The sequence below is a fragment of the Amblyraja radiata genome, chromosome 2 (genome assembly GCF_010909765.2).
Source record: "Amblyraja radiata isolate CabotCenter1 chromosome 2, sAmbRad1.1.pri, whole genome shotgun sequence".
NCBI lineage: Eukaryota > Metazoa > Chordata > Chondrichthyes > Rajiformes > Rajidae > Amblyraja > Amblyraja radiata.
The window spans coordinates 97,283,349-97,296,888 of NC_045957.1; the positions used below are offsets into that span (position 1 = coordinate 97,283,349).

General features: G+C 44.7%; 1 protein-coding gene across 3 annotated transcripts in view; it reads right to left on the bottom strand.

Moving 5' to 3' along the window:
* Nucleotides 1–13,540, bottom strand: part of tbc1d5 (TBC1 domain family member 5) — a 422,753-nt gene that overhangs the window by 13,294 nt on the left and 395,919 nt on the right. For all 3 annotated transcript variants that reach the window (XM_033050914.1, XM_033050922.1, XM_033050908.1), the window contains one exon: nt 7,038–7,117. In XM_033050914.1, the coding sequence (XP_032906805.1) occupies nt 7,038–7,117 (80 nt within the window). The remainder of the gene's footprint in view (nt 1–7,037; nt 7,118–13,540) is intronic.

Sequence of the window (13,540 nt, forward strand, 5' to 3'; positions counted from 1 at the left end):
ACGGGGTACTGATTTTGGATGATCAGCCTTGATCATATCGAATGGCGGTGCTGGTTCAAAGGGCCGAATGGCCTACTCCTGCACCTATTTTCTATGTTTCTATAACTAGGTTAAATTAATTGTGACCACAAATAAAATAATTATGCCAAAGACCCATGATGGATGGGGGTTAAAACAAATAATATTTTGAAATACTTGGAAGTGTTTGAGAAACTGGATACATATCCAGAAATAAAACCTATCACAAGGATCAGTTAGAGTAGCATCGAGTATGCATTGATAATTCACACAATAGATTGATCATCCCCGTGCTGTGAATATTATATTTATTATGTGTTTTTGATATAATAGCCTGTCAGACAAACCATTTTACCAGCCATAGTCCTAAGTTTCAGAGTTATGTTGGCACCTACAGGACTCACAAGGACAACATATGACACGATATATTCTAGATATTGAAAGTCATTGTCATCTATTAGGCGTGCTCGCCCTGAAATTAATATGCCTAAGTGGATGAATTTGGCACAGTGGTATGCCGCTACTGTTCACTAGGAGATCAGTGTTACATTCTGGGATTTCAAACTGTGCTGCCATACAGGAACTTTGGTGTAACATATGTACACCAAAAATGCAACTGAGGAACCCTAACTTCACTATCCTTTAAAAGGCTCAAATTAACATCTCATGTCAATGATTCTTCATCTGAATTTCAAACATAAGAAAACAATCATATGTTAAGTTGCAGCGAAGAGCAGAGAACAAAGATAATGTTTATAGGTTGTCTACACTCATTCTCAGCCATTCCCTCTGTTCTCCGCACACTAACTTACTTCAGCGGATCATCAGATATAATCATTGAAATGATAGCATTCTCCTTGATCTGCCATTTCTAGCGTGCACATTTTGTTTAATCAGTTGTTTCTATCAGATTATTATTCACTCATCAGTTAATGCCTTTCATCTAAAATCAATGCACAAGTGCGTAACTTGGACAGTAAATGCCTTTTGACTTTACATCTGCTCATTGCCTGAAGTTTCATAGAACATAGCACAGGAACAGGCCCTCCAGCCCTCAATATGCATGCAGAACATGTCAGATTAAACTAATCTCCTTTGCCTGCATGTGATCCATATCCCTCCACTTCCTGCATATTTGTGTGCCTGTCTAAAAGCCTTTAAATTATATTATATCTGTCTCCACCAACAACCCAGATAGCTGGTGGCAGCCACTTATCATTCTCTAGGGAAAAAAAAACTTGGCCTGAATATCTCCTTTAAACTTATCCCCTCTCACCTTGAAGCTGGGGTCTCTAGTATTTGACATTTCTACCCTGAGAAAAAGATTCTAAAGGGCCTGTCCCACGAGCATGTGACTGCAAGCGGCAAGCACGACCAAACCGGAAGCGGGGGCCGCGCGGAGGTCGAGTGATCCCCGTACAGGGCCGGTCCCACCAGCATGCGACTGCATGCGGCGAGCGCGACCAAACCAGAAGCGGGGGCCGCGCGGAGGTCGAGTGAGTGACGTGAAGTTCGAGCGAAGTCCGCGTGTGACGTACGGCGTAGAGACGGTGAGTACGCCCGTCTAGGCGGTGCGTACGGCCTCAATGCAGCTGCGGGCCGGCAGGCCGTTGCCGCGCTGAATTTTTGAACGCTGTCAGTTTTCCGGAGCCCCACGTGATGTCGGGACAACGTTCAAAAATTCAGCGCGGCAACGGCCTGCCGGCCCGCAGCTACATTGAGGCCGTACGCACCGCCTAGACGGGCGTACTCATACGGCTCCGGCGATTGAAGTGGGACCGGCCCCGCGAGGCCGTACGGCTCAAGCGACCACGTAAGGTCATGCTTGCTGCATGCAGTCGCATGCTCTTGGGACAGGCCCTTAACTGTCTGCCCTATCTATGCCTCTCATGATTTTATATACTTTTATCTGTTCTCCAGTCATCCTTTGATGCTCCACAGAAAACAATCCAAGTTTGTCTAACCTCCTCTTATAGATAATCCCCTCTAATACAGGCAGCATCCTGGTAAACCTCTTCTGCACACTCTCTAAAGCCTGCGCATCATTCCTATTACCGGATCGAGCAGAACTGCAGTCCAACCAAACTCCAATAAAGCTGCAAAATGACTTCATTACTCTTATACTCAATGCCTCAACTGATGAAGGCATACCATATGGCTTTGGTAAACCAGCATCCGTTCCTTGTGTCTATATCATATACGTTCTTTACTTCTCTATCCGCTCGTGGTGCTACTTATAGAGAGCTGTGGAGTGGATCCTAAGATCCCTCTCTATATCAATGCTGTTAAGGGTTCTGCCATTAACTGTATACTTTCAATTTACATTTGATCTCTCAAAGTGCAAAATCTCACACTTGTACAGATTGAACTCCATTTGCATTTATCTGCCTATATCTGTAACTTATATATGGCTTGCTGTATCATTTGACAATCTTCCTCAATGTTGCTAACTCTACCATTTCTTGTGTTTTCTGCACACTTCCTAACCAGTACATTTACATCCAATTGGTTTGTGTAGATCACAAGTATTCTAGATCACGTATTCTAGGTCACAGCAGAGATTCCTGCAGAACATCACTGATCACAGACTTCCTGTTAGAATAACACTATGTTTGCACTATCTTCTATGGGTAAGGTAGTTCTAAATCTAAATCACCAAGACACTGGATCCCATGCATCTTAATCTTTTGGATTAACCTACCATGACGGATTTTATCAAATGCCTTACCAAAATTATTTGAGTAAATAACTTAACTCAAAGTGATTTAATTTGAGACAACATCCACCCAATAGATGCGAAGGCATTTCTGATTGTCTACTCTGCTACAGCATTCCCCACTAAGTGTAGTTATACATAAACGTGAATACTTACAATCTCACTTATTTTGATTGTTAAAACACATCGATCAGTGGCTCTATAAGCAACTGAGCCTCTCAGGCTTAAACTTTGAGATGTAGAAGCGCAATGGCTCGTCCCCTGAAGACCAGAGACCGAGAGAATGGAGCCAGTGGTGAGGGGCAAGGAGCAAGGCTGGGAGGAAGGGAGAGGGCACTGGGGTTTGGCCGACCGTGCCCACGTTACTGGCTGTGGTATGCACCCGTGAGGAACAGAGGTGGATGGGCGAGCAGAGGGATGTGGCGTCCAAGAAAGTAGATGGCCTGAGGCCCGCAACAGCCTGGGACTAGCCTGAAACAGGCACCGCTCACAAGAACCAAAGCGTGGAGTTTGAAAATGACACCAAAACATTGTGCCTCTTGCATGCAGGCTCAGTGGATTCTTTCTGTACACTTGTTAATCGGGGATTGGGGGGGTGGGAAGGCAATAATCCACTGGACTGTTTGTAAGCTAAAGAATTTCACTGTGTTTACATTTTGCACATGTGACAATAAACGCACCATTCACCATTCTTCGGTTGGTGTGTCTGGCTATGTGCTGTCGTTCTTTTATGCAATGGAGCTTTCGTAGGTAAATGAATAGTAACCTGATAGAAGCAACTAACTTAAAAGTCAAGATTAAAAAGCAAAAACCACAAATGCTGGAAATACTCAACAAATCAGACGGCATCTACAAAGAAACAGAGTCAAATTTTCAGGCTGGTGATCGCTCATCAGATAAAACGGTCTGTCTATCCCTGTCTTATTGTAGGTTCAAAGGTTCAAAGGTTATTTTATTGGTCACATACACCTAGGTGTAGTGAAATGCTTCTTGCCAATGCAGCACATAAAGAAAGAATACAGACATAACAGTAATAAAGAAATGTGAACATAAAACATCCCCCCACAATGGTTCCCATTATGAGGGAAGGCACAATGTCCAGTTCCCATCCCATGTCCACCCATAGTCGGGCCTATTGAGGCCTCCACAGTTGCCTTTAAGGAGGCCCGATGTTCCAGGCCGTTCTTGCCGGGTGATGGTGCTCCGGCGTCGGGAGAGTCCACTCAGCGGCATGGGAACCCTGGAACGGCCGCTTCCCTTACCAGAGACCGCGGCTTCCGAAACCAACAAGGCCTCGCCGGATGGAGCTCCACCATTGGCGATCTCATCGAGAGATCCCAGGCACCCGATGTTAAAGTCAGCGCCGCCGCCCGCAGCTGGCCGCTCCACAGACCCGCAGCTCTGCAGCTCCGCGATGTTTTTCTCGGCGGTCTCAGCATTCCGGAGTTCCAGGGCGGCGACCCGGGCAAGCCATCGCCCGCTCCGCAATAGCGCTCCAGCGCTGTGCCACCGCCGAAGTCGAGGTACTGGGCGGTCCCCTCAGGAAACGCCGCTCCAGGCCCGCTGGTAGGCCGCGAGGACGGGTCGAAAGTGCAGTCCGGAGAAAAGCTGCCTCTCCGACCAGGTAGGGACCCTGAAAAGTAGTTTCCCCCTCCCCCCCCCCACATAAAAAAAGACTAGAGCTCCAAAAACAAAACACTAAAACTCACTAAAAATTAAAAAGAAGAGTGAAAAACGAACAGCTGCAGGCTGGGCAGCCTTACCACAGGACGGCGCCCCCCTATTTCCGTATATTTCCAGTATTTATGTTTAAAAATAGACTTGATCATGTTTCAATTGCATTCTAATCGTAGTGGAATTGCTGTTGGCAAAACATCCTCATCCATGGTGCTAAACAGGAATGAGCTTACTGGAGACTGCAGTGCACTATTTTTAAAGCTGATTATCAATTATTTTGTCCGCTGTGATTACTAGCTATCTGAACCTATTAGAGCTATGATTATGAAACCTGTACAATTATAAACATAACGCTGCGTTTATCCACAAGTTGTTGGATTATTTGAATTGAGTATACAGAGGTGTCAAATTCAAAGAAGCACTGCAGTTGACTTTGCACTCCACTAACTGTATTAAAAGTGGTTATGCTAAAAAAAACAGACTACAGCGGTTCAAGAAGCAGCTCATCAAAACCTTTTCAAGAGCAATTAATTCTGGCCTTAATGGTACTGCTCATGTGTTTAAAAAAAAATCAATTGAAATACAAAAAAAATATTATGAGCAACAGTATGGAGACATTGAACCAGAGAAAAGTCCACATTTGCCTCAGTTGGACAGGGTGTTAGTGAGACTGCACCTGGAATATTGTCTGGTCTCTCTTGATTGGACAACTCCCTCTTTCATCCCAGGAATTAACCCGGTGAATCTCATTTGGGCAGCATTTAATGCTACTGTACCCTTGTTACAGCTGATTAATTCCTGGAAATGAGAGGGTTGTCTTATCAAGAGAGGCTGGACAGAATGAGGGGTAACTTTATTCCATCATATAAGATCCTAAGGGTGGAAAGGCAAAGTGCTGGAGTAACTCAGCGGATCTGGCAACAACTCTGAAGAACATGGAAAGATGGCGTTTCGGGTTGGGACCCTTCTCCAGACTGATTGCAAGGTTGGGGGGGGGGGGGGGGGGTAGAAAGCTGGAAGAGAGAAGGGGCAGGACAAAGCATGGCCAGTAATAGGTGAACACAGGTCAGGAGGTTTTTTGAAAGGTGTCTGAGAAAGTGGTGGAAACTGCCCAGTCCATCATGGGAATTGAGCTTCCCACCAACAGAGGGATAATGAGGCGGTGCCGCCTTGTAAAGTCAGCGAATATCATCAAAGACTCACACCATTGGCCATGCTTTCATCTTGCTGCTACCATCGAGAAGTAACAGTTACCTCCAGATTCAATAACAGCTTCTTCCTTACAATCATCAGACTCTTGAACCACAGCCACAACCCTCACCACAACACAATCTTCACAATGAACTACTATGGACTTTGTATGGGTTGCACTACATATGATAACGTTGGATTGCAGTAATATGGTCTGGTTACCTAGTATTATTGATCATTTATACTATTATTGATTATTATATATTTAATGTGTTTCAGTGTGTATGTAAAGTAGTAGCAATTAAGAATTTCATTCTTCTGTACCTGGTACATATGACAATTAAACACTTTTGAATCTTTTAGTGTCCATATTTTTTAAGGCGGCAAGAATCATTGAGAAAGTAGTTTAGCAAAGCCTATGCTTCATAAATTTTGAGTAGAAAAGCAGAGATAGTGAACTTTATAGAACTCTAGTTAGGCGATACTAGAGTATTGCATCAATTTCTGGTCAGCACACTTTTAGATAGGTCAAGAAGGTTCATGAGTATGGAGGGTCGATTCAACAGAATGGCTCAAGGAATGGGAGTTCAGCTGAGCTGAAGAAGCTGGGGTTCTTTTCTCCTGAGTAAAGTAAGTCATGGAAACATTTCAATAGAGGCAAACAAGATAATCGCTGATTTCAATTAAAAAAACAGAAAGCCATTCCCATTAATTGAAAGTGCTAGGACTGAGAAAACAGATTAAAAAGGTACGGGGGAATATGAGAAAAACGTTTATATGCAGCAAAATACAATAACCTCAAATTTGCTGCCAATTAGGGTGGTTTCTAAAGGAATTGTGATAGGCACTAGGATAGAGCAAGGGAATAACACTGATTGGATCACTTTGCAAAGAGCCGGCTAACATTTTGTCTTTTTAGTCTATTTTTCAAAAGCACAAGAATTAGAATGTGGTGATCCCAAAATAATGACAGCAAAGTACCTTTAATTGGAATAAAACCTGATAAATTGTGTACATAGTACCACAGAAGGTAAAATTAAAATATGTCGTTAAGAGTGTAATTGTCATATGTACCGAAACGAACAATGAAATTCATACTTGCAGTGCTGGAAATACAAAGCTTTTGGAAGATATTTATAGAATTACAAACACAAAAACTAGTTTGCTGTTATCTCATGAAATGGCAAGACAGCTATTGAAGAAATTAGAATAAAATAGAACTTTTATTCAGAACAAAAATGTATTAGAAAAGTGTGATCACGCAAGGGCAATAAATACTAAAAAGCTTATGTTATAGGTAATATTTCTGACTTCATTGATGGTGGTAGAATTAATGATTAAGACTTCCCTGAGTCAAACCGTGCAAACAAAGTACAAAGTACAAAGGGAAGTATGTTTTACAATCAGATAGAGAAGAATGCTGCATCATATCTACCTGCTTGAGTCCAGCCAGTGATACCAAAACTTCATCCTCCTTTTGAAGATTTTCCTTTAGAATCACATCCTGTATTTTGCCTGTCAAAAATTATAATGCATTACTTTAAAGCAAATTTGTCCTACAGAAATGACATGAATTGTTTTGTCAGAATTTGTAGCATATACTTAAATATATGGGGTATGACACATAATTATAAACCTCTGGAAGATCATCAACCTGTAATTTTCTCTATCTCTCCATGGATCATCTTGAGCATTTGCAGTGTCCCGTGTGTTTTGTTTCACATTTGCAGCAACTACAGTATTTTGCTTTTGTACAATATAAAGAGGTCCCAGACCCACCACTGATCAACTTGAGTACATATCTATTTATGCCTACTCTCTGTCTCTCTTAACCTGACCTCCACTCACTTACATTTTCAATGAAAGTCACATGTGTGATCTTTGTGATTCCTGTGTAGGTCCATATAAACAACAACAGTAGTGTGATGATAAAAACTGTTAGCATGATACTAATCCCATCGAAAATTAAACTCTGTTATTCAGTCAAGACATACCCATATACTTGGTCTTTTACAAGCACATATTTACCACAAAACGCATATAATGTAAACTGGCTGATTATATTAAATGGAATTTATTTTGTAAGTTGGATGGTGCAAAGTTTAGCCAGATTTCAGACACAGTGAGCTAAAATACTAACTTTCATGACAGTTTAAAGCAGCCCACAGTTTCCATGTCATCTAAATTATATTTCCAGTGACTTTAGATATCAAAGAAGCTGCTGGTGTGCAATACACACTATTATTTGCAATCCACATTACGTTCAAGGACATGAGTAAGAAAAAAATGTTGCATTCAAATATTATCTGATTTATATACCGTACTATAAACCAGTGGAGGTTTTCATTAAGCATCTACTTCAGCCAAAGGAAATGGGGAAATAAGAGCATTAGTGCAACAGTTCATTCTACAGGTGCACAACCTTTTATCCGAAAGCCTTGGGACCAGACACTTTTCGTAATTCAGAATTTGTCGGCCTTCGGAATGGAAATTTTTTAGCGTAGATTTTAATGGCTGGCTCAGTGGTAGAGTGCTCGGCTCATATCCGCAAGGTCGCGAGTTTGCGCCTTGATCCCGGCAGTTACTCGGTCGCGAGTTTGAGTCTTCAATGTAGTTTTTTCTTGCAGAATAAATGTTTGTATGAAATGCAGTGTAGGAGAGGTGTACTGACTGTGTGGGCAGAACTTTGGAAGTGATTGCCCACCAGTCTAAAACGCCGCTGTGTCTCCCTGTCCCTGGGATAGCAGGGGGCGATCAAACAGCACAATACCCCCCTCCCCCTCCAACTCCAGAGGAATCCGCTCCCCGATGGGCCGCTACGGCGACAAGTGGCAGTTTGCCCACAGCCCGAGCTGCGCCCCCTCATCCGCCACCCCAAGAACAAGACGTACCTTGCACACCATCAGCTTCTGCCCCTACGTGTTCCTCTGGAGTTGGAGCAGGGCTGGGCTGGAGTTGCTGCTGGCTGTGGGTCTCTGGGATCTCCGTGCTTGCAGTGGGCCTGGGGGTCGGTGTCCCGTTGGTCCTGACGTCTCCGGCCACCCCCCTGGACTGGAGCTGAGACTGGGAACTGTACCGCCCTTGCCCCCTCCCTCTGCAACTGCAAACAACCCCACTCTCCTGCAAGGGTGGTACAGTCGCCGGAGGGTGGCAGGTGGCCGGAGACGTCAGGACCAACAGGAACCCGCTCCCCGATGGGCCCCTACGACGCCCTGAGCTGCGCCCCGTCATCCGCAACCCAGGTTCCTCTGTAGTTGGAGCGGGGCTGGGCTGGGCTGCTGTTGGCTGTGGGTCTCTGGGATCTCCGTGCTTGCAGTGGGCCTGGGGGTCGGTGTCCCGTTGGTCCGGATGTCTCCGGTGACTGGCACTGACCTGCTGTCATCGCCGACATGAAGACAGTGCATAGCCCCCGCGCCGGTGCAATGGGCGGGGAGCTGGAGAGGGGAGGGAAGGGGTCACACACATGGCCGGGAAGCAGAGGGGTGTAGGTGGGGTGAAACTGAAGGGAGCGACAATCTGCTGCTGCCTGCCCGCTGAGTTAAAAAGTTCCCACGCAAGACTCACGATACACTGTGTATCGTGCTACCGTGGGAACTTTTTAACTCGGCAGCAGCATATTGTCAATTATTAACCTTCCCGCGCAATATACCCTCACCTTCTCTTTTATGAATGGGGATTTAGTTCCCCTTTCTTCGAGGACCGACCGGAGGTTCCGCTGTCACCTCTGCGGGCCGCCCTCGGTGAACGTTTTCAAGGACCTTTCTTCAAGGACCGAAAAAATGTCCGCTATTCGGAGGTTTTCGTTATTTGGATCTTTGGATAAAAGGTTGTGCACCTGTATTACCTTTTTAATCCAATGTGCTCCTTTGTTAGAAGGAAATAATGTTTACAAAATACTTTTTTTTGTTTAGATATACAGCATGGAAACAGGTCCTTTGGCCGACTCAGTCCACGTCGACCAACTAGTTCAATGTTATCCTACTTTCTCATCCACTCCCTACGCACTAGGGGCAATTTATAGAGGCCAATGAACGTATACACCTGAAAGGTTATCCACTTTGGTAGCAAAAACAGGAAGGCAGATTATTATCTAAATGGCATTAAGTTGGGAAAAGGGGAAGTACAACGGGATCTGGGGGTTCTTGTACATCAGTCTATGAAAGTAAGCATGCAGGTACAGCAGGTAGTGAAGACATTACCGCAGGTCTGGCAACAGTAATATCGGGAGCCCGCAGGTCCCTGGTGGGAGACCGCTTTTCGGGGCTTCTGCAACGGCGACTTCACCCGCCCGAGTCGCGGGGTCGAGGAGTACCTGGAGCGGGGCCTTACATCACCGCCCGGCGCGGCTTCAACGGCTGCGGGACTTTGCTAGAGCCCGCAGGGGGCTCCAACAACAAGACCCGGAGCGTGGCCTTGCATCGCCCGGCGTGGCTTTAATGGCCGCGGGACAATTGCCATCGCCCGCCGGGGGCTTTGACTCTGACATCAGGAGGGGAATGGGGAGTGCAGGGGAGAGATACGTTTTTTTGCCTTCCATCACATCGAGGAGGAGATGCACTGTGATGGATGTCTGTGTAAATTGTGTTGTGTCTTGGGTATTTTTTTTAATGTGTGTATGACTGCAGAAACAACATTTCATTTGAGCCTCTATGAGGTTCAAGTGACAAATAAATTGTATTGTGTATTGTGAAACGAATGGCATGTTGGCCTTTATAACAAGAGGAATCGAATATAGGAGCAAAGAGGTCCTTCTGCAGTTGTACAGAGCCCTAGTGAGATGACACCTGGAGTATTGTGTGCAGTTTTGGTCCCCTAATTTGAGGAAGGACATTCTTGCTATTGAGGGAGTGCAGCGTAGGTTTACAAGGTTAATTCCCGGGATGGCGGGACTGTCATATGCTGAGAGAATGGAGCAGCTGGGCATGTACACTCTGGAGTTTAGAAGGATGAGAGGGGTCTCATTGAAACATATAAGATTGTTAAGGGCTTGGACACGCTAGAGGCATGAAACATGTTCCTGATGTTGGGGGAGTCCAGAACCAGGGGACACAATTTAAGAATTAGGAGTAAGCCATTTAGAACGGAGACGAGGAAACACTTTTTCTCACAGAGAGTGGCGAGTCTGTGGAATTTTCTGGCTGTGCCGGGAGGCCGGTTCTCAGGATGCTTTTAAGAGAGAGCTAGATAGGGCTCTTAAAAATAGCGGAGTCAGGGGATATGGGGGAGAAGGCAGGAACTGATTGGGGATGATCAGCCATGATCACATTGAATGGCGGTGCTGGCTCGAAGGGCCAAATGGCCTACTCCTGCACCTATTGTCTATTGTCTAATGACACAAAGTTCTGGAGTAATTCAGCATGTCAGGCAGCATCTCTGGAGCACATGGATAGGTGACGTTCCGGGTCGAGACCTGTCTTCAGACACTGCAAAATCTCTTTGTTATAACCAAAGATTATAGAGCAGAGCAAGATGCGCCACTCTGCGAAAAAAGCGTAGTTTGACATGGGTATGACATGTCGCCATTTTATTGAGCTGCAATTTACAAAAATATTAATAAAATTTACAATACTATTAACTAAATATGTGAAGTGATCGATGCTGTATAAAACAATGTTCCCTACAACACTGATTACACCAAAGATGATAGAGCGGATCAATCTTTGGAACAGATTACACCAAAGATACTAGAGGAGCATTGCCCGCTGCCTCAGGAGCGCCGACCGCGGGACGCTTGAGGCTCCTCCAGCCGGCCGCCTTCATCTGGTATCGGGGGGGACCGAGAATCAGTCCTGGATCAACTCAGGAGTGGAGGAAACGTCCTCTTCCCCCAAAGATACTAGAGGAGCCTCTAGTATCTTTGCTTTTTCCTGCGACCTGATGTAAGAGCAGATTGTATAACTGTGGAGTCCGTCCCCGCTACCAAAGATGTCGCGTTTGGTATAAACAAATGGCAGCCGTGACGTTCCGTTACGTACTACACGTCAGTCCATTGAATTCGGAGGAGTGGTCTATCTTGCTCTGCTCTATAATCTTTGGTTATAACTGCTTTCAAGAAGTTCCAGCACTGTGTCCATTTATGTATTCACCAACATCTGCACTTCTTTGTTTCTACAACCCAGAAACGTCTTTGGGATGTGGGAGGAAATTGGAGCACCCGGAGGAAAATCACGTGGCCAAAGGGAGAATATGTAAACTCCACATAGACAGCACCCGAGGTTAGGATTAAACCTGGGTCTCTGGTGCTGTGAAGCAGGGGCTTCACTAGCTGTATAGGCAGCATGAAGTAAATGAGGTGCTTGAGCAGTATAAGGAATGTAAAAAGAATCTTAAGAAAGAAATTAGAAAAGCTAAAAGAAGACATGAGGTTGCTTTGGCAAGTAAGGTGAAAGTAAATCCAAAGGGTTTCTACAGCTATATTAATAGCAAAAGGAAAACGAGGGATAAAATTGGTCCATTGGAGAGACAGAGTGGACAGCTATCTGCAGAGCCAAAAGAGATGGGGGAGATATTGAACAATTTATTCACCAAGGAGAAGGATATTGAATTATGTGAGGTAAGGGAAACTAGTAGAGTAGCTATGGACACTATGAGTTTCAAAGTAAAAGAAGTACTGACACTTTAAAAAAATATAAAAGTGGATAAGTCTCCAGGTCCTGACAGGATATTCCCTAGGACATTGAGGGAAGTTAGTGTAGAAATAGCCGGGGCTATGACAGAAATATTTCAAATGTCATTAGAAACGGGAATAGTCCCCGAGGATTGGCGTACTGCGCATGTTGTTCCATTGTTTAAAAAGGGTTCAAAGAGTAAACCTAGCAATTATAGGCCTGTTAGTTTGACTTCAGTGGTGGGCAAATTAATGGAAAAGATACTTAGAGATAATATATATAAGCATCTGGATAAACAGGGTCTGATTAGGAACAGTCAACATGGATTTGTGCCTGGAAGGTCATGTTTGACTAATCTTCTTGAATTTTTTGAAGAGGTTACTAGGGAAATTGACGAGGGTAAAGCAGTGGATGTTGTCTATATGGATTTTAGTAAGGCCTTTGACAAGGTTCCTCATGGAAGGTTGGTAAATTGTGTTGTGTCTTGGGTATTTTTTTTAATGTGTATGACTGCAGAAACAACATTTCATTTGAGCCTCTATGAGGTTCAAGTGACAAATAAATTGTATTGTGTATTGTGAAACGAATGGCATGTTGGCCTTTATAACAAGAGGAATCGAATATAGGAGCAAAGAGGTCCTTCTGCAGTTGTACAGAGCCCTAGTGAGACGACACCTGGAGTATTGTGTGCAGTTTTGGTCCCCTAATTTGAGGAAGGACATTCTTGCTATTGAGGGAGTGCAGCGTAGGTTTACAAGGTTAATTCCCGGGATGGCGGGACTGTCATATGCTGAGAGAATGGAGCAGCTGGGCATGTACACTCTGGAGTTTAGAAGGATGAGAGGGATCTCATTGAAACATATAAGATTGTTAAGGGCTTGGACACGCTAGAGGCATGAAACATGTTCCTGATGTTGGGGGAGTCCAGAACCAGGGGACACAATTTAAGAATTAGGAGTAAGCCATTTAGAACGGAGACGAGGAAACACTTTTTCTCACAGAGAGTGGCGAGTCTGTGGAATTTTCTGGCTCAGAGGGCGGTGGAGGCAGGTTCTCAGGATGCTTTTAAGAGAGAGCTAGATAGGGCTCTTAAAAATAGCGGAGTCAGGGGATATGGGGGAGAAGGCAGGAACTGATTGGGGATGATCAGCCATGATCACATTGAATGGCGGTGCTGGCTCGAAGGGCCAAATGGCCTACTCCTGCACCTATTGTCTATTGTCTAATGACACAAAGTTCTGGAGTAATTCAGCATGTCAGGCAGCATCTCTGGAGCACATGGATAGGTGACGTTCCGGGTCGAGACCTGTCTTCAGACACTGCAAAATCT